General features: G+C 43.8%; 1 protein-coding gene and 1 non-coding gene across 3 annotated transcripts in view; both read left to right on the top strand.

Annotated features, from left to right (window-relative positions):
• Nucleotides 1-21,794, top strand: part of Hecw2 (HECT, C2 and WW domain containing E3 ubiquitin protein ligase 2) — a 176,112-nt gene that overhangs the window by 97,572 nt on the left and 56,746 nt on the right. For both annotated transcript variants that reach the window (XM_038315559.1, XM_038315560.1), the window contains exons 14-16: nt 3,446-3,580; nt 7,319-7,421; nt 9,591-9,687. In XM_038315559.1, the coding sequence (XP_038171487.1) occupies nt 3,446-3,580; nt 7,319-7,421; nt 9,591-9,687 (335 nt within the window). The remainder of the gene's footprint in view (nt 1-3,445; nt 3,581-7,318; nt 7,422-9,590; nt 9,688-21,794) is intronic.
• LOC119804119 lies at nt 8,060-8,226 on the top strand. The gene has a single exon (XR_005283803.1). It is a non-coding gene; the product is annotated as a U1 spliceosomal RNA (small nuclear RNA).

Genomic DNA, 21,794 nt, shown 5'->3' with positions numbered 1-21,794 from the left:
CAACTGGATTAATAGTGACCGATAACCAGATGTCATTATTTATCAAATAATGAAAAAAGGCTTTGCTGAGATGCTGGCTCCAGTTTGAAGTTTAGCGAGGGCATGGTTGCTTTGCCGTGGAGATTGTGGTGTGACCGGCTGTGGTTGGCTTGTCTGGACTGTGATAGAGCACCTATCCAGAGTTTACTTGGGAGAGTGTATTCATTAGTGTGAGGAAGTTCAGAGGTGAGCCATCTGGATTGATCAGGAGGTTCCTGAAGTTACAAGACACCCCCCCACACACACACACACACACTCCTCCAGTTCTCTCCTTTTGCTTATCCATTTCCGTTGCTTTAGAATGCTGGCTGTTGAAAATTCCTGTACCCCAGAAGGCCTCTCCGCCGACACAGCAATCCAACTCAGACCAAATCAAACCAAATTAGAAAAAGTCCGAGTTTCATGGATAAAAACACTCCCGGATGATTTTCCACCCCCCCCCCCCAGGAGACAGAAAAGAGAGACCCACATGCCTGTTTTCTGGGGGGCAGTTTAAATATTCCGTGGGAGTGATCTTGAGCGACTCTGGGGGAGCGGTCATCATTTGACGGGTGTTCTGAGGTGCGGCAGGGTTTGGAGAGAGATGGGGAGGGGGCTTGGGGTGGAGCTACCACCCGAACATTCCACCAGACTCTTTGAGTGTGTAGATGCCAGGGGTTGGGGTGGAGCTTCTTCCAGAACAGTTGTTAACTTCCTTACTTTAGGGGACAGAATGGAAGATGAGCAGAAGGACCCACCTGTGTCCCTAATAAGGAGACTGGCTTGCTACAAGTGGAATATTCCACTTAGTCACGGCCCCTCACATGCGAAGGGTCAGGGAGAATTCTTTCACTGATTCTCTATGGTCCTTGTGGTTTGTTTTTCCACCCTCGTGTGTGGATTGTAGCAAGAAACTTTGGAATGTTTAGGAGAAAGGATCAGAACTGGAAACTATTTTTCATGATAATAGCAGTCACTCATATTTGAAAGGCCATAGAAATGATGTTTAAAAATGGGTATGAATCTTCTCTTTTGTTTTTCCTTAACATAGATGTAATGTCATGCCATGCCATAATTTAACAGGGGAAAAGATAATAAATGGAACCTTAAACTTAGAGGCAGTTTGCCCAGAATTACATTCGGAGTGAGTGGCAGGGTGGAGCTCAAAAATGGACATGTTCTTTTTTTGGGTCCCCAGCATTCGGTGACTACTTTGTCACCTACTTTGAATGTTTTAGTCTGAGAGTTTGTTCATATCTATAACTTGAGTTTCAAAACTTTGTCTTACAAGATCTCCTGAGATCTTGGGAAACTGGGAGCATGGGGACCTTGGGGGGAGGGGAAAGGCCAGGAAGGGAGCAGAGAAAAAAATGTAGAGCTCAATAAAAAATTAATAAAGAAAAAGTCAAAAAATCAATAAAAATAAAAACCTTAACCCTGCTTTAAAAAAAAAAAAACAAAAAACTTTGTCTTGTTTCTCAGACCTTATGTTCTATATACCCCTTTCATTTCTTTTTAATTCTTCTACATCTTTAGCTATCATTGTGCTTTTAATAGGTTTTAATTCTTGCCTAGTTAGGCGGGAGGTCCCTTTGCTTGGGTTGGGAGTCTGTTTGGAGCACTTTGTCCTTTCTTGGGCGCCTTCCTTTTCCCCGGGTCAGCCCTGAAAGCGATTGAGGATTGGCAGGGTGAGTAAGAATAGTCTCTTCCCTCAGGGCATTTACATAATTCCTTAGAGAATGGGTTTGAAACAAGCCTGTTCACATCAAATTAGGTTCTGACACTGTGTGCAAATCCGCACTGACCTACATGCAGACACCCATTTGTGCTTGTAATTACTGGTGCATCATGGTGCCTCTGATTGCCACCCATCCTTGAAAGCATTCCTAAGGTGCTACATAATTAGGCCGTACTATTTTAGCACTTTTTATATTTTCTCTTAAGTAACATGGTTTATATTATGCTTGTAGTGAAATCTTCTTGATGCTAATTTACACAAAAAAGAGACTCGATAATATCTGCTTGGGTTTTTTTTGTGGGGGGGGGGTTGGTTTTTCGAGACACTGTTTCTCTCTGTAGCTTTGGAGCCTCTTCTGGAACTCTGTGTAGACCAGGCTGGCCTCGAACTCACAGAGATCCGCCTGCCTCTGCCTCCCAAGCGCTGGGGTTAAAGGCAGCGCCACCACCGCCCCGGTAATAAAATCTGCTTTTCAAAGGCAGGAGTTAAATAAACATGCTTGTTTGTAGAAATGATTGCTACATCGTGACATTTTGAATAATGTCAGGAATAATGAACAGGTGTGTTAGAAACCTAAATAAAGCGAAGGCTGGCGTGAAATTTGAGGCCAGAACCTGTCCGTAAGAGGCTATGAAGGCCTGTCAGTCACCCATGCACTTCTCACAGCGCAGAGAACAAGGATGCTCTCTCTCTCTTAGCTCGGGGAAGACCCGCTCGGTGTGTGTGCTTAGAAATCCCGTAGTGTGATGAGGGGCCGGGAATGTTCTCGTTCTGTCATTTTTCTGCTTTGTTCATTTAAGAGGGTAAAAAAAAAAAAAATCAAATACTTTGCTTTTTAGGATCTATGAAGACTGTTCCAAGTTTTGGGAGGGGGGTACCCTAGAGACATTGGGTAGCCCTTAGAAGCCTTGTTCTAGAGTCGTGACGTCATCTAAGTGCTCAGGAGGAAGAGACTGCTAAAAGGTTTGAGGAATAAAGGCGTTTCAGAGATAGGAACTACTGGTGTGGTTCTTATGCCGAATGAGCTCTGGAATGGTGGAGTGCGCTCAGAGGCCAGGAGGGGACAGAGAGAGGGGACAGAGAGAGAGGACTGGCCACGGGGAAACAGGCAGAGTCTAGTAGCTGATGGCTTTGGAAAGGGAAGAAGAGAGTCATTGATGGTGAAGTTTCGGATGATTAGACTTTTGTAGTAACCAGGTGTGGGAGGGGCCCAAGAGCACCAATTAGAAGAGTCCAGATGCCCATTCTGCTCATTGTTATGGTCGCTGCTTTGTTTTGAAGCAGGATCTCCCTGTGTCTCCCAGGGTAGCCTCCACTTAAGGATGCTTTTGTTTCCACAGTCAGTGCTGGGATGACAGGCCTCTGCCACCACACCCAGCTCCAGATATCCACCCATGGCCTCCTTCTAAGGTCACATCTCTGATGACCTGGAGTATTTTCTAAAACTTCATGTCGTGTTCCTCCCTGCTGTCTTCACTCCGCATCCAGGCTAGAAGTGCCTTTCCCTAGTCCACCCTGTCTTGATGGAGATCAAGACATTCTTCCAATGGTTGGAAATGGTGGGAAAAAAGAGACTCAGATGACCACCTAAGAACGGGTAGTTTCCCGACTGCGCCATGCCCTAGGTCCGCTGAGACAGGCGTGTGACGCGTGTTGGCCACTCCGCTGACGCGATGGGTTGTATCCTAGGCGTTTTTTGTTGACCACAACTCCCGGACCACCACGTTCATCGACCCTCGGCTCCCACTTCAGAGCAGCAGACCCACGAGCGCGCTGGTTCATCGGCAACACCTGACCAGGCAACGCAGCCACAGCGCTGGCGAGGTGAGTCCTGGCCAGTTGATTGGCGTTGATAGCCGCTAGGATGCCAATATGATACTGTGTGAAACTGTGTTGCCTTTTCTGTTGTTTGCTTGTTTCGTTTTCTGTTTTGTTTTGTTTTTTTTTCTTTTAGTTCACTTTGGTTTGGTTTTATTTAATTTAGTTTAAGTGTATCATTTAGAGGCTTCGAAAGTTCCGGAATGTTAACAAGGTTTCTCTGAAAATACCTCTAAGCTAAAATTGCAAATTTAGTAGTTGGGGGTGGGGGGGATGTGTGATGAACGGCTGGAGAATGAAGGTTCGCATTTAACCCAGAAGGAATTGGTACTGATAAGGGCACGCAGAAGACAATAATCCCTTTGCACACCCAAGGACAATCTCATAAGAAAACAATGAATGAACTTTTAGCGGGGGTGGGGGTTGGGGGGGCTAAAACTGTCTTATCTGCAGGGAAGAATTCCTTAAGTGAGGTTTACTGGATGCCATTAAAATATCCGGATATCCAAGGGTGAATCCATAGGGCCTTGGAATCCTTGGCTGGTATTGTCTAAAACTAAGATGTGTTTGACAGAAGTGGTTCCTGTGCTGACCGCAAAGAGAAAACAGCCTGAACTAAGAACGACTGGACAGCCCTCTGAGTTCTGCTTTGCCAGTTTGCAGTGGTCTGTGGTAACCACATGAGGGCTCTTCAGCACCCTAGCCCCAAACACATAAAAATCCCTTCTTGTCTCATTTTTTCTTTCAACGACTTGAATGCATGAAAGGACTATTTGTGGGCGAAATGTCTCCTCCTTAATGGAGTTTACGGCTTGTGTGTGCACTGTGGCTCGGTGTGTGCCTTCCGAGAGAGACCCTTTAGACAAATGGAATTAAGATTTCTTTTCCTGCCTGCCATTTCTAAACGCGTATCCTATTTCCAATATTATACTGTAGGCCAAATGTTCTGAGAGGGCTTTCTTGTAATAAAAAATTATGAATGCAATAAATAACTGGATTCAGTTCATCAAGATTCCACCCGTGGAATTTCCCCCCCATGCTGTTCATACTGCTTTAATGTATCACGTGTGCCCTGTTTATAGAAGAACATACACGAGAAGCTCATATAAAAATGATGTATAAGTCTAACGCAGGGTGAGCTATGCATGAAAATATTTATGTTTTATGAGTAGCCCATAAATCTTTATCAGGCTTTTCCTATAAACCATGAGTGGTGAACTGGAGGACACGAACAGCGTTTATCTCACCAAATACAACCGAACTCTTACCCTTGGACCTTGCCTAGATGTGTACATGATTGGGACTCTGCCTAGCTTTATCACGTGGACAGTCCGCTTTAACCATTTGCTTTACGGTGGCTTTTCAAGCTGAAGGTGGCCGTTCTGTCTAGTCAAGGCGATGTTTTTGAGAAAATATATGAGAGATTAATAGCGGTACTTCCCGTTTCTTTTAGCACCCCTGCTTCAGAACTTTGAATGATTTTTTGACAGAGCCCAGCAAGGGTATATTAGCAACTAAATGAAAATCTCCCTTCTATTGATGGGAACGGAACAGTAAAACAGAGTAACCCAGCAGGCAGCCACATTATCACCCAACCTTTCTCAAAGGCTGTTCTTGGCGGTGCACACCCGGGAATCAGGGCAGCTCAAGGCATTGCCTGTATTTCTCGGAGGAGTTGACCGCTGTCTTGTGGCCTGGTTTTAAGAAGTGAAGGCTTCTTCGCAACCTTTGGCTGTTCTAGGAAATGTTGACGCATGGCAGCACACTGGCAGGAGGGAAATTACATAGACTGGTGTCTTGAAAAGCTAAGTGCTCCTCCGTCTGAAGATGTGTAGGTGATAACCGAATCTTCTCAGAGTGGCTAGATGCATTCCTCAAAGCCAGTAACTCAGAGGGAGCAGGCTGAGAAAACTTGTGGTTACGTCGTGGCCATGCGAGCCTCATTCAGCAGGGTCTGCCCGCTGCTATTGCAGCTGTGGATAAACGCCTGCAGCCGTGCAGACACATTGTGGTTGGTGGTGTAAAGAACACAAGTAATTAGGGCCTATTTCCCACATTCTTAGTGCAGAGAGCAAGTTTAAAGTGATATTTGAAATGAATGAAAATAAGAAGGAAAAGGTCCTTGATAAACTTTTTTTTTTTTTTTTTTGCTTGTTTGGTTTTTTTGTTTGCTTGTTTTTCAAGACAGGGTTTCCCTGTAGTTTCTAGATCCTGTCCTGGAGCTAGCTCTTGTAGACCAGGCTGGCCTCGAACTCCCAGAGATCCGCCTGCCTCTGTCTCCCGAGTGTTGGGATTAAAGGCGTGCGCCACCACTGCCCGGCCTTGATAAACTTTTAAGGGGCCCACGAGGAAGCCAGAGTATATAACACTGCAGGGGGTATAACACTCTTGCTGCACAGCCTGGTGGCCTGACTTTGATCCTAGGAACCCATGAAAGATTGGAAAGCGAGAACTCACTCCACAGACTTTCCCTCTGGCCTCCACATGGACACCATGGCACCCTGAACACCGTCCACCATAACAAATCACATTACATTGATTTTAATAGCTGAGGAAGAGAGCTACGTTTTAATAACTCTTTTAAGTAATAATGTGGACTTTTTTTTTTTATTGTTTCCAGCTTTATGGGGGCATAGGAAATAAACAACAAATGGCTAATAATGACAACTGATTTTGAAATATCCCTGAGCCCTATGGGAGCTCAGAGGAGAAGATTGTGTTTAACCTCACCTTGAAGAGAAGGGAAGGTTTCGTGGAGGAGGAGGGGGCTGTTTGAAGAATAAATGAAAACCCTTCCTGAAGGGTGGGGGCGGGGCGGGGGAGGTGGAGGGCAGTAGAGATGGCCTCAACAAGCACCCGGCTGATGAAATATGTTAAAAGGGCCATGAGGATTTCAGCGTGAAGGGGGCAGGAGCACCGTCTGAAAAGTGTCAATGTACCAATCCAGCGTCACCTCCTGTCCTCTCCTTAAAAGCCTTTAGGAATATACTAGAAGATGCTAGAACAGAAGCCAAAGCAAGGTTAGAATTTCCTGGCACGAGCACAGATGAGTGGATTGGTTATCTATCTGTAGGGGTTCCTAAGCCTATAAGAGGCACAATGAATAATCAAGGGATTATAAAAAAAAAAAAAGAAAACCATATTTAGATCATGCACACCTGCTCCTGTTAGCCGTCTGGTGTGGGAGACTCAAACCAGAAAGAGCTGTTACACCGGGTCCTCTAATGAGCATATAAAATTGCTTCTGAGGAGATAATGTCCTAATGCACAACCCCACAGGAAGATTGCTGCCACTCAGCTCCTCCTCTGCGGAGGCAGGGAATTCCCTCATCTATCTGGCTAAAAAAAAAAAAAAAAGGAATATCCAGGCGCAGCCCCATGCATCTTGTATCACCCAGCTCTTCTTCCCTTTGACCGCATTGCAGCAGGTTGGGGTTCTGGCCGTGCAGACAATCCTGACCAGAAAGTCTTCCATTTTGCTTCTGCAGCCTTGGTAAAGGCAGGCAGCTTGAACTCCTGAGCCATGCGTGTTCACTGGCCCAGCTCCTGTCACGGACCAGTCTCACTCACCTGCTTGAAGCCTTAAGAGCAGACCTTTCGAGGATCTGGCGTCAGTGCCTTAGCCGGCACCTGTCCTGATCAATTGGTTATTTGCCCCCAAGTGTTTTGAAGAACTCGGTTTGGGATGCCAATGCAAAGCCCGGGAGGTCTTGGTGCAGACATAAATGTTGCTTGTCTTTGCAGGTAGGGGAAGACTCTCGGCATGCAGGACCACCGGTTCTCCCCAGACCGTCCAGTACATTCAATACCGTCAGCAGGCCGCAGTACCAAGACACGGTTCCAGTGGGTACGTCAGCTCTTTCTGCAGATCTTTATCTGTGTTATCCTGCTACTGTATAGAGTGCATACCATGCCCACGGGTGCCTCCTGCCAGCCTCCCACTCCTCCCCCTGTGTCAGAAAAACTACTCCGTTGTCCTTAAGCCACTATAACCATACCCTAGTCACTTGATTCTCAGAGAGCTTCTGCCTTATAAAACCCCGTAGTCCCGCTTAGCAAGTATTGGGTTGCTGAAGGTAAGAAACACTAATGAAATAATATACAATCATTGTAAATTAAGCATTTGAACAAACGTATAATTAGAATATATCGCATCCTAGGATAGAATTTAAGGGGTGTGTGAATCCGTGGTAGCCTCATTCACCAACCAAGCAAGGCTTCCACGTTCTTAAGGGCTTTTATAACCAACAGAAAGCAACAAAGCCTCCAGAATAGTAAACTGAAATCAACGGATGTGAACTTCCAGGTCTGAAAAACCATTGTGAACTGTTATTAAAACAATGAAGCTAAAGTAGAGTCATGGTCTCCAACCTGGAGCCCCAGAGGCATGCAGAGAGGACAAACTGCAGAGAGGTGGCTAAACTCCCTCCCCACCTTAAAGCAAAACAGCTTTCTCTTTGTCTGTTTTTACATCAAAACACAAACATACTTACCTGGCAGGAGAGATGCCATGCTCATGAAGGTGGTTTTCCCAGGGCAAGGCACCCCCATTTTGCTCCAGATGAGCTGACCCTGGGATTTCCCCAAAGGAGGGAAACTTGACCACATAGCTTGTGGTTGGGGGTGGGGGTAGAGGTTTGTTTCTCTACCCTAGAAACAAACAAAAACCCTTCTGCCACAAAATACAGTGTACTACCCATGACTTAAAGATAACCACCAGATAAGATATCTAGGGTTGATATCTGTCCACATTTATAGTATCATTATTAATATATAATTATTAATAACTGCTACATGCATAACTTTCAAGAGCGTTAAAGTTTTGCATAAGAAGTATCTCATCTCTGATCTTGGATGGAAAATAAAACTATTCCATTGCAAAAGTGTCCTCAGTTCATATATCATGAAATGTTAACTTAGGGATTCTTGGTGTTGACATTAGAATTCAGTCTAAACAGATAACATTTAAAAACTTTTAAAACATTTAGCTAAAATATGTATGTGTAGACAGTATGGCATTTTAGACACAGCTGCCTATAGAATCACTGGGTTCTCTGTTGTTTGTGAATTCAGACACTCTCACCTTGGTTCTCCGAATTATATTTATTACCTATTCCTGATTATTAGTAATATAATTATGCAGAAGAATCTCAAGTATGAAGATTCATTTTCCTGACAGAAGAGGTAATAATGGAATGCCTAATAAATTTTTAACAATTTTGACATTTCTGTAGCCATGTAGATTGTAGATTGTTTTAAAAATATATGTTTGCCAGTAGTTGGTGATGGTGTTGCAGTTGTTTGGTGTGTTTGTTTGTTTGTTTGTGTTTGGCATTTATTTCCATGTAGAGTTAGAGAATGGCTTGTCATTAGCACTGTGGCTCTAGCTGTCACTGTTACTGGTGACTGTTGTTTTGGGGGTGAGCAGGTCTCTGGTTCTACCTCTCTGGCTAGCTTCTATTCAACCAGAAGACAATTTCTCGCTTCTTATGGTTGTCATTTCGGTGAGGTTGTCTGCTGTTGGTGTTTCGTTGATGGTGGTAGTTTTGGTTTGGTTTGGTTGTTAGGCAATCGTACAGCGTAGCCCAGGTCGGCCTCAAACTCAATCCTGCTTCAGTCTCCCAAGTGCTGGGATTATAGGCCCGTACTGCCATGCCTGGCTTTCAGGTTGATTTTGGTAAACTTAAAATTATGACCATCTAGAATCTTGTTAGTGAACTGATCTTGTCATTTGAAACTATTTTCGGCTCATGAGATAAATTGAAAAAGAATATCAAGAATAGCAAGTAGCAAGTATAAAGCCCAAGAATCATGTAACAGCTGCTTAGACAAAGTTGGAAAGTAGTAAGCATCTATGCCCCAGTGGCAGAATAGCTCCACACTGAGACTTGGGTGAAATGGATGTTAGCAATAAAATGTAGTTTTTAAAGTCTGAATTTATATGAATTTATATCATCATAGAAGTAGTAGTAGAATTTTTCTTAAGAATCATTGTTTCTTTTTACTTTTTTTCCAGCCTACAATGACAAAATTGTTGCGTTTTTGCGTCAACCCAACATCTTTGAAATTCTACAAGAGCGTCAACCCGATCTTACCAGAAACCACTCACTCAGGTAACTAGGGTATCAGGGTTTGTTTCAAGGGGCATTAACCACCATATCAAATCTGAGTGGCACTGCCAGTCATCTGGGGGACGGGGAAATGGCTTTCCTTCTGACATTGTTTGCAAGGATTATATATGAAGATGTTCTGTCGTCAACACCAGCTTGTTTTAGTCCCAGTTTCTCTCCTAAGTACAAGAGTTGAGTAAGATTGGCTAAATAAGCTGGAATCTCCCTTACAGGAAAAACATTACATGGAGACAAAGGTGTCCAACCAAGCTACATCACAGCTTGTGAACAATGGCACTGACATTTTAACTGCGGCTTGAATCAACAAAAGTAGTCTTCTATCGAGTTGAGATTTATGAAGTCCCAGACTTGACATTCCATTTTTTCCTTAATGAAAACATAGCAGAGCCCACGCAGAGAATCCGGTTTCCCTGTGAGAGCCCACCATATACCGATGTCACTGTTCCGGTCTCCCTATCCCTTCCTAAACTTGTGCTCCTCTTCCCTGCAGACTTGGCTTCTTCTTGACTTGTCAAGCAGAGACTTTCTTTTTAAAACTCTCCTCCGCCTTTGAAACCTTGCAGCTCCACAGTGGCTCTTAGGTTCGGGATATCAGACAGTGTTTCCGCGTCCCCAGTGGGCTCTGCGTCACCGGGGGTAGCAGAAGGGAAATCTTATACTCGGCACCTACTTGATTTACACGTTACTTTTTATGGTAGAGATGCATTTGCCAATGATACAGCATCGTATATAGTATATCATATCGTATAGATGATATTTGCCGTGTATAGCAGTGCTTCTCAAAGCTGACCCATCTTGTTTTCACCCAAATAATGTAGGAACTTTATAAAATACAAAATGCCAGGCCTCACCTCCGACACACACAGTTACAGTCTATCTATCTATCTATCCATCCATCCATCCATCCATCCATCCATTACCTGTCTGTCTGTCTGTCTGTCTGTCTCTCCTCTTCCTTCCTTACCCTCTCCACAAACACCATCCAAGAAGCATGGGTCAAACTCAGGGAGTATTGCTTTGAGCCTCTCCATATAGTTTTCCAGCACGGCCAGGTGTAATAGCCTGACTAGACACTAATTTGATAGTTAATCATGTGCTGTCCAAAATGGTCTTTGTATTCCTGACTAAGACTTTCTTGCTCTGATTTGATTTTTCAAGTTCTCATTTCTCAGTTAAGTTCTTAGATCCTTTCCGATAGGGATCGTGTCTAGCTCACCCATCCCTTGAGGTTTGTCCCTTGTTGCTCAGACATCTAAAAGCTCTTTCTATACCATGAATAAATTGCCAATGTTATTATGCAGCCCTTAGCCCCAGAAACTTCATGTTTCTGAAGACAAGAAATCAGGCAAAATTTTAAGGCTTGCAAATGATGCCTGTGTTAGAATCCTAGCTCACATCGTGGGTTCTCAAAGTGGAGTCCTGGTGTTCTCTTCACCTAAGCAGGCTGCTCTTGGCCGCCAAAATCATTATTAAGACAACACAACTATGGATTTTGAATGTTTCTTCCTCTGGGCGTCTCCTCGGCAATCCAGGGTCCCCTAGAAATGAATAAAACTGCAGAAGTGAGTTAGCCAGTTCAAACTATTTGAATTAAGGATCCTAGGGATTCTGGACCTCCTCAGTGCAAAACAACTTCTTCCTGCCTTGTTAATCATGAGGGGAAGACAGTTCTAGTTTCTCTCAGTTTTACTTCCTGCACACACATACATACACATGGCCGGGGGGTGGGGGGGGGGGGGGGTGAGGGCGGGGGAGATCTTCTCATGAATCCCATCCCCCACAAAACAGACTCAGAGCGTGAATCCTAAAGTTTTGTGCTTTTTCCTCTGCACGCTAGCTTATTATTTAAAGTAATTAGCATCTCTTCACGTCTCCATCCCAGGGGAGCTGCATGATTTAATTGACCTGAACAGAGCATCTGACTTACAAGTCTGTAATGGCTTAGAAACTCAGCAAACATATTAAAGGGATGGGGGGGGGGAGGTTCCAGCTGATAACATCCAACTTCTCCCTTGTTTTGTTTTCTTTCTGCTTTTTATTGCTAAGACGACGGAGGATTTTAACTTTTTCAGTGGTCATTAGGGTCCCCCAGTTAACCACGGCTCTGCATAGAGCTCGCATGGCAATCTCTTTACGGAGAAATGACTTCATATTTCCTTTGAGATATTTCCATCTCTGTATGACTTGAGCCTCTGCAGATTGTGACCATGGGAAGCCTCAGTAAGCATGACCAGTCAAATGAAGCAGGAACTTAAGTCGATGAGATAATGTTGTTTCTCCTGCCCGGTGTGTGTCACTCCCGGCTATCGCTTGCTTAGCCTAACAACTTAAAGGAGAAGTTCATGTATCTGAGAGAACATTCTGTTTCATAGAGCTAAAAAAAAAAAAAAAACTGCGTTGTGAGGAACGTTCCCACAAATATAGGGAGTGGAGTCTAAATTGTGATTTTTTTTTTTTTAATCTCAGCTTTAAGTGATATTTTTGATAAATTGTGTTAGTCAGCTGTCGTTATAACAAGATGCCTGAGATCATTGATTTATAAAGAAAAAGAACTTATGGTCCCTTTAGTGTTTCTAGTCCTTGATCTGGTAGACCTGTTGTCTTTGGTCCTCTGACTGGCAGGCAGGCATCACCAGATGGGAACAGCAGAAGGCTAAATGCTCGCCTCGCAGCAGGGAAGCTGAAAGGAAGCTTTAGGAGCCAGGGTCCCTCAGTCCCCATGGGGAGCACAGTCCTGCTGGCTGAAGAACCTCCCTCAGGACATCTGGAAGTCCACAGCAATTCCAATAGCACCACCCTAAAAGCAGAGACTAGCTTCTGGACCTTGATGACTTGCAGACCAGACCCCGTGGGTCATTTGTGTTCACAGGTGTCTTTGAGCTATCTGTTCCTGCCCGGCCAGGGACTCCTGACACCTATACAGAGAGTCCCGTGTCTTCCTCCTCACTGATAGCACAACCACTTGAGAGAAGCACAGGCTTCCTTGTCCCTTGAGAAAGGGACAGCACTGGGGCACAGAAGTGGTTTCTTGGCCCAGTGCATCTCTTGTGTTGCTTCTGCTTCCTCCTAAACCAGAGCAGAGCGAGCAATGGGTTTGGCTTTAGTCACATCCGCTTACGTACAGAATGGCGTTTGCCGTCAACTGCTGGTCTGAAATCCTGGTTTCCTCTCTAGCCTATCATAAGGCCAGAATGGTGCCAACTTGTCCCTTCAAATCCTTAGTCCTAGAAGGGGTTTATTTCTCCAGTTAAGAAATGAATGTCCAGAGCGGGAGATGACTTAGCGATTAAGACTGAGTACTGCTCTCTCAGAGGACCCAGGTTTGCTTCCAGTACCCATTGTTAGGAATATTTCCTAAGATGAGCCATTTCACCGGCACAAAGAATTCAAGCAGACCAGATAAACCAAATTAAAATGTCCATGTTTGATAAATGTTGCACGCTTGGGTGGCCGGGAATGCATGGCAAAGCAAGGTAGGGGGTGGTGTCGATCCACACAAACCCAAAAGCCAAGTGCTCTTTCCAGCGCAAGCCTAAATAGCCTGGGGGAATGGTCCTGACCCTCCCCAGGGTGGGGTCACCGCTTGGCAGGCTGGGAGTTGGAGTCCAAGCCAGGGCAACTGCCAGGCCAGGGACTTCCAATCATCCCAGACTTCTTGGATATAGGTGGATTATAGGGCTGGGGTGATGCCCCCAGCTTACATTACACCCATGTTGGGTGGCTCACAACCACCTGTAACTCCAGCTCCAGGGCATCTGATGGCCTCTCCTGACTCCAGGGGAAACTGAGCTCACACGTGCACCTACCAGCCTCCCCATACCTTTACATAACTAAAAATAAGGCAATTAAAAAAAAAAACACCCAAATTTGCTACCATTTCTGTCCGAGGGGAAGTCCTTATTGGACTGCTAAACTGTACTCTTCCTTTTCATTGGAAGATAATAATAGTTCCAACATACTAGGGTTTGTGAAGACGAGCTGAAATGAGAATTCGAGTACAGTAACAAAACACAAATATCTCCCTTTAAAACATCTTTTATAATATTTTGAGTGAATATAACATAAAATCCCACCCATTTTTTTTAGTCCTAGCATTTGTATAGTACTCTGTTATGAATAAGGATCATGAATTTCCCTCTTTGGTGCCTCTTAGGCGCAGCCAGGAAGTCTGGTCCCTACCAGCGCTGTCCCTCCAGGCGACACCAGGCTGCAGGGTGACAGTTCTTCACGGGCTCCTCATAGAGGGTCCGTGGCCGTGAGAACATGACCTGTGATGCTTTCTTTCACTTTGTGTCCGTGAATCCATTTCGTATCTTAAGTTACTCATAAAGAAATGACAGAGGTCCCAAGAAATTCTGAACCACAAGAAGCGAGCAGACAGGAGCCCCAGGCCACTCCTCCAGATTCAAACATGACTGTGGATCTTTTCTGTTCCTTTCTATCATAGTTTTTGGAGAAACTTGAAGGTTTTTGTAGTTCAGTTGTGCTCTGATTATATTTTAAAATTGTTTGCCTTGAAACTACAGGAAAACATAAAATTCCATAGAGTTTGAAAGTCAAAGTTTCCAAACCCTAACTTGAAGTAAAACCATCCTAGTGTTCATAATAGCTAACCTCTTTCTCATCCGGCTTTGATTGCAAATGAATTTTTCCACATTAAAACTGAGCTAGAAATATTAACCTCAGCTATCGTCTGTGCTCCTTGGTCTAAAACAACATGAATTTGCATCTGAGCATCCTAAGGCCTACTCTTACCCTTGCATGCATCCCTCTGCCTGCCTGGCTCTGCCTCCCAGTCTCCCTTGACTAGCTTACTGCTCGCTCGGATGTGAAAACCATAGCGATGGGCTCAATTTCAAAAATAGAAACTCTACATTGGGCCTATTATTTTCCTGCCGATCATTTATATAGAGATAACCATTGAGCTTTTAAAAACACCTCATTAAAATAATTATAGACACATATTAATGGTCATTAGAAACTTTGGGTAGAAGATTCTCATCTCTCACTAGGAGACTAGCAGTCCTGGCTCTTGGGAAGTAGTATGTGTCTTAAGAATTCACATTTGTGGCTAGACAGACCTACGCTTGAATTCTGACTCTACAGTTCACCACCTAAGGTGACTTTAAATAAAGCATCCTTTGAAGAGTAAATGAATAAGGATTATGAAGCTCTTGATAGTGTATGCAAAGCAAAGCTGCCGTAAATGAAGGTAGGTGTCTGTCATTTAGATCTTGATTGCCTCACAGAGATGGAGCTTAAGATAATTTGTCCTTACGGCCTTCAGATTTTCTTTTCTTTTTTTCTTTTTTTTTTTAAAGATTTATTTATTTATTATGTATACAACATTCTGCCTCTATGTTTGCCTGCACGCTAGAAGAGGGTGCCAGATCTCATTACAGATGGTTGTGAGCCACCATGTGGTTGCTGGGAATTGAACTCAGGACCTCGGGAAGAACAGCCAGTGCTCTTAACCACTGAGCCATCTCTCCAGCCCCCCCCCCCCCGGCCTTCAGATTTTCAAGGCCACTAGCTTTGAGACCGACCGTACGTATTAAAGGAACATGTAATTCTGCGTATATGATTGAACTGCAGCCAGGGCCTCTTTAGGTCATGATTAACTTCTGTGAAGGATGTCTTGCTGGTGTGATTTTCACCACTTTCTATTTTACAATGAAATCAACCTGGGAGAAAAAGAGAGAAAGAGAGAGAAAGAGAGAGAGTGCACCCATCAAAACTTAGAAATTTCTAAGGGCTAAAGTTTCACTTTTTGTTTGATATTTATGTCTTTTTTGAATATACATCCTGATTCATATGTGTGTGGCTGGCCTTTGACTATACCTATGTCTCGTTTTTGCATTTGGGGGGTATGTTTCTTTTAAAGCCAAAGTACAGAGAGTTATAGTTTCAATTTATGAATATATTTTCAATTAAGATACATCTTATCAAATGCATCACAAAGTATTATAATTCTAATTATAAAACAGTATAAAACGCATTATACATTCTGGTATTCATAGGTACTGATTCTTTAGAATCATGGACTTAGAGTCCAAGCTATGAGCCTTCAGAAAGATGTATTATAACTAGATGTTGTAGCACATAATGGTTAAACTCCTTTTACAGAGTCCAAAATCGTTTTGCTGTGCTGAAGTTCTTCTTATCTATAGAGACTAAGTTCTAAGAGCCATGCGTTTGCCTGGTAGTTCCCATGGAACATAACTCTTTATACCATGATACATACTTATGGTAAAATTTGACTTATAAATTCGGTACAGCAAGAATGTAACAGTTCCAAAATAAAATAGGGCAAGTATAATAACACGCTGTAATAAAAGTTATTTCAAACATGAATTTGTTTATCTCTGGGAACTTTCCATTTAATGCTTTTGACTTATGGTTGATCAGAAATCCAAACACAAGCCATTGGACTAGAGAAATGATTCAGTGGTTAGGCACACTCACTATTCTTTCAGAGGATCAGAGTTTGATCCCCAACACCCACATTTGACACCCTCATAACTACCTGTAACTCCAGCCCCAGGGATTCCAATGCCCCTGGCCTCCATGGTCACCGGGCATCACATACATGTAATTAAAATTAAGAACTAAACGTTTTTTAAAGCCACAAGCCTTGTTATGTTGGTTCTTACATCATGCAGGGCAAAAGGGAGGGAGCAAGGAAGGAAAGAAGGAAGAAGAAGAGAGGGAAGGAGAGAGGAAGGGGCCACAGAGAAAAGGGTACTACTGTGTATAGAATTGTGTTTTATTGGATGCGTGGTTCCCATCACCACTGAATTGTAAGAAACATAAATCCTTCATATAAACCATGTGATACTCATAGCATGAGTCTGACTTTACGGAGAGGTCAGTGTCTAAGTTACTATTCCTTATCCTGTCTTCACTACAAATCCGTGGAATGAATGAACACTATGATTTCGGTAGATTGCTAACAGCAGCACAGGAAAAAGAACAGATCTCCAGAAGCCTAGCTTGACTCTATTTCCAACAGAGGCTTGTGTTGGGAAAAGCATAAATAACTTTGCGGCCCATCTAATAACAGGCTTGCGAGTTTAAAGTCTTTGGAGGGCCGTCAATAGAATAAGCTCCAGGCTAAGTATTTGCATTCTAAATATGCTTGTTTTAAGATGAAGAAGCGGAGTTAAGCCCGTCTTAGTCCTTGGCCTGTAGATGATTTAGACGATTTATATCCACCTATAAGATATCCTCAACATGTGGTCATCTCTGTGTGTCCAGAAGAGTCCCATTCTAAAGCCAACCTACAAAGCAGCAAGCACGAAGAAAACGAACCTTTCTGTTGTGGGCCGTTGGTCAAGGCAGACTGTCCTGGAATAGCCATCAATGTCAATTTCCCTCTCTTGGGTATGTAGCCTTAGGGGACTCCAAACGCTTCTCTAAAATTGTCCCAGGCAGTTTGGAAAGCACACGTGTTTGCCACTGCGTTACTGAGTACCTGTGCAGAAACCCAAGTACGGGGAGCTCCTCGACATGTGCCCTTCTTTAACTGCAAGACCGGAGAGAGGGTTGGTTTCAGTGAGATTGTTTTCTCTGGGAATTCCAGCCTTAAGACATTGCTCCTTGTCCTCAAATGACCTCCCTCCTGCCAGAGAGTCCCTCTCTGGAGGCAAATCTGTGCCCTGGGAGGAAGTGGTTACAAACTGGGTGTGAGGGGCAGCACACGTGGGCCACTTTTTCCTGCCGTCACCTTGAATGCCTTTACACTGTCCTCGGTGGATTCCAGTTCAGTCATGAACCTGGGGTCGGCGTCCTGATTCTGTTTTCCCCGCCACGACAGAAAGTGATGGCAGTATTGTTCATGACCAACACGGAGTGTGAGTGTTAAAACTCGGTTATTTTGGCATTGGCTGATCATGTGCCTGACATTTGACCAGGCTTTCCTGTGCATAAACACTGAGAAGCAGGTGGCCAGAGGATATAGGGAGAAGGACCTTTGTCCCCCAAAGACCCATTGGTGTCTCGAAAGGAATTTATAATCTTCATTATAAACCACTAAGATTGAATTCCTTCCTTCCGCCCTCCCCCCCCCTTGTTTATTTTTTTGGGGGGAAGTGGCTTTTTGACAGAGTTTTTCTGTGTAGCCCTAACTCTCCTGGAACTCACTCTATAGACCAGGCTGGCCTCGAACTCACTGAGGTCCACCTGCCTCTGTCTCCCGAGTGCTGGGATTAAAAACTTGTGCCACCATGCCCAGCAAAAGGGTGTTTGCTTATTTTGGTTTGGGTTTGGTTTTTGCTTTTTAGGATCCTTTCAATTCTATACATTAGCTGAATAAATATATTAAAGTAATATTCAGAATCCTCTAATTACAGTCAAACGTGTTAGTAACATGTCTCAAACTGTGTTAATTCCAGATACTAATCAGCTTTGTGGAAGTTCATATGCATCCAGTCTCATTTTCTAAAAGAAATAGAGGAATAGAAGATCACTCACATTGACTGTGACCTCTTCTGTTCTGAAGAAACTTAAAATATGTTTAAATATAAAACGCATATCAATTTCCTGTGATTATAATTTTTATGAACCATAAACCAAGAGATGTATAAACTAAGTTAAAACTGAGAAAATTATGTGATATAAATTAATTCTCTTTTTGTAAATCCCCTGAAGGGATGAACTGCAATACCAGGGCGATGTGTAGAGAGGTTGGGGTGAGCTCCTGTCTCATCTCTCTGCTTCCCAAATCCACTTAATATGCTGTCCTTGGGTAGAGGGTCATCCCACATTAAACTGATACACACAGGTTGTAGGCTTATCTTTGCCAGAATGCTGAAAGGCAAGAGAATGAATATTTTATCTGAGATATTTTTTTCAAGAGTCAAATAATAGATGTTGAGACTGTTACCAGTAGAAAGAGACAGTTGTCTTTAGTTTGCCCAGTCTTTGACTCAGTCCTGTGCTTTGGTCTCTGATGGTCTGTGACATGCATCCTTGGTATTATCCCGGTCACCGTATCTCCTTCACAATAGAAAACTCTCTTGTATTCACAGATTTGTTGGTTTAGCCCATCAGTTTATTTAGAATATTCCCAAATATTATAATGAAAATGTTAGTGAATGCATCCTGTGGTGTGTGAATTCCACCACTTTTCTACGTGCTGGATGCTTTTGAACTTCTGTTCATAGAATAAGACCTGCTGTCTTTCATGCATTACTTAGCATAACTGTATAATATCCTTTTTAAGTTCATCTCTTCATTTTCTCTTTAGCCTGTGGCAACCTATATGACTTAGCATCCCTTGATTATTTCTATGGAAATTAATAGTGTAGCAGAAAAGTTGTCCTTCCAGTCAGTAAGAGAACTGCGCATGAACAGAAGAACAGGGGCTGTTGTCATACTTGATAATGAGGCTCTGGTGATGTAATGTAGTATGGAAGCCACTTGTTCATTTCCCGGCCACCCAGACTCCCAAAATAACCACACAGAAACTGTATTAATTGAATCACTGCTTGGCCTATTAGCTCTAACTTCTTATTGGCTAGCTTTTACATCTTAATTTAACCCATTTTTATTGTTTTATATTTTACTACGAGGCTCATGGCCTACCAGCAAGGTTCCAGCACGTCTGTCTCTGGCAGCGGCTCCATGACTTCTCTCTGACTCCGCCTCCTTTCTCCCAGCATTCAGTTTAGTTTTTCCCGCCTAGCTCTACTGTACCCTATCACAGGCCTAGGACAGTTTCTTTATTAACCAGTGGTATTCACAGTATACAGAGGGGACTTCCACATCAGTGTAAGGGCAGACAGCCCTGCTCACTAACACTTGAAGAGTCCGTGTCTAATTGCTGAGTGTTTCTCTTGCAACTACACATCATGGGACATGAAGTCCCATGGTGGCAAATAGTCATGCATGTCTTCTACACGCTTCTCTAATGTTCATGGCTTCAATCATCAAAATGAGAAGACACTTAAAACTTGCTGCAGAACTTGGGATGGTGTCTGCAGATTTCTCGTAGACAAAGTAGCCAGTTGAGGAACAATGGTCTATGGGACGTTGGGCAAATCAGTGATAACCAAGGAGCATTTCCTTCTGCATTCTTGGAAAGTATGTGCCATTTCTGAGACTCTGCTGAATTCTCTCTTCCTCCCCCTTGGCCCATTCTCTTAAGCATCAATAAACGAAGCTTGTTTTTGTTTTTACATGAAAAGACTTTAGGAAAAAAACTCTAGCTAAGGCCTAAAACAGAGTTGGGGTATAGGAACAGAACACTCGGCATAAGTTTATATACTATTGGGAATTTCTCTTCTTTGCTCTTTCTTTCTTTCTTTCTTTCTTTTTCTTTCTTTCTTTCTCTCTTTCCTTCCTTCCTCCCTCCCTCCCTCCCTCCCTCCCCCTCTCTCTCTTTCTTTCTTTCCTTCTTTCTTTCTTTCTTCTTTCCTTCCTTCCTTCCTTTTTTAATGGTTTTTTTGAGACAGGGTTTCTCTGTGTAACAGCTGCCCTGGCTGTCCTGGGACTAGCTCTTGTAGACCAGGCTACCTGAATTTACAAACATCTGCCTGTCACTGCCTCCCAGGTGCTGGGATTAAAGGCGTGTGCCACCACTGCCGAGTGTGTTTTTATTTATTGGATTCCAAGCCATGGGAGGCTGTGCCCAGCACAAATTAAGTGCTTGAGAAATGCTTGAAGAAAATGGGTGGTGAAGCAGTCTAAGAAGGAAGTATAGCGCTGGGTCGTGGTGGCTCACACCTTTAATCCCATCACGCGGGAGGAAGAGGAAGGCTGATCTCTGAGTCTGAGGCCAATCTAGTCTATAAAATGAGTTCCAGGACAACCAGGGCTACACAGAGAAAACCTGTCTTGAAAAGAAGAAAGGAGGGCAAGAGAAAGAAAAGAAAAAAGAAACTCCCTAATTCAGAAGATACCAGATGGCACCAGTTTCTGATATACTCTAGTGCTTTCTCCTGGAAGCGTGGCCTATAGCTTGTCACCGTGACAAATATCCTGGCCTGGTAGAGAACTGGTCTCAGCCCTCCTCGCCGTGTTCTTGTCTGGGAAATCAAAACCAGTTGTTTCCGTGGCCTAGTAGTTAGTGTAGAGAGAGTGACGAGCAGTTTTCCCGCTGACACCCTGCCTCCGATGCCAGGCTCCTTCCTTCCCTTCTGTGTCTTCCCTGTGACTCAGATGAGCGAGATGATGGGTCCTCTTATTCACCGGATGTCTGCAGGCCACGCTACGGTCAGAACCATCTGTGTCATCTCCTTGTCCCATTCCAGGGAGCACAGCTGGGGAAAGTGTGAGCCTGGTTTCTGCTTCTGTTTCATCTGCCTTACTGCCTTGTGACGGTAGACTGGAGAGATAAAGTGCATATTTGCTGGAGATCGCTCCAAGATCAAAGCATGGTTTTATCGGCCCTTACACGGGACTTCTTAGGAACTGTTCCTTTTCCTACGAGATAATTTTTTTTTCTAATTTAGATTTCTTAAAATCTAATCTCTAGATCTCTTATAAAAGAATTCACCAGATAGTAGGCCTTGATTTCCATCATGTGCTCCCCAATCCGATGCTAACACTCGTGGGACACCGCCTTTCTCGGTTCTGATCTTCAAGGCGGAGCAATTTTGCAGAGAACCGGGCATAGCATGCACATCTCTTGAAAATGCATGTCCCATGTCTTTAAAGTCTCTTGCTGACTATACAGGACAGAAAAGAAAAGTTTCTTTTTTTCAATAAGTCAGGTGCCTCCTGTACTAATAATGTAAAATAGAGCTAGCCAGAGGACACCAGGGCCTGACCCCTGTCCCCTCACCCTGTGAGCTGCATGGCGGAAGGAAGTCAGTTTCTACATGTCTGGGGACTCTTCATCTGGATACTTTAGCCTTACCTTCCACCCCGTGGCTTTCAGCTCGGTTGAGAATCTTAATTAGGCGACTTGGCTCCTAGGAACCTAGGATGCAGTGGAATTGGTGAAGCCCGGTGCTCTGTAGATCAGAACCGAAGCTAGAAGAGTGATCAGAGGTGCATCCATTTTATGCTGCGGTTCTCAGAATACCTTGTCCTTAGCACCCACAGTGGCTTCCACGCTCCATCAAAGGAAATGGCTTCAGGGCCAT

The sequence above is a fragment of the Arvicola amphibius genome, chromosome 18 (genome assembly GCF_903992535.2).
Source record: "Arvicola amphibius chromosome 18, mArvAmp1.2, whole genome shotgun sequence".
NCBI classification, from domain to species: Eukaryota; Metazoa; Chordata; class Mammalia; order Rodentia; family Cricetidae; genus Arvicola; species Arvicola amphibius.
This window is presented reverse-complemented; position numbering and strand designations above follow the sequence as displayed.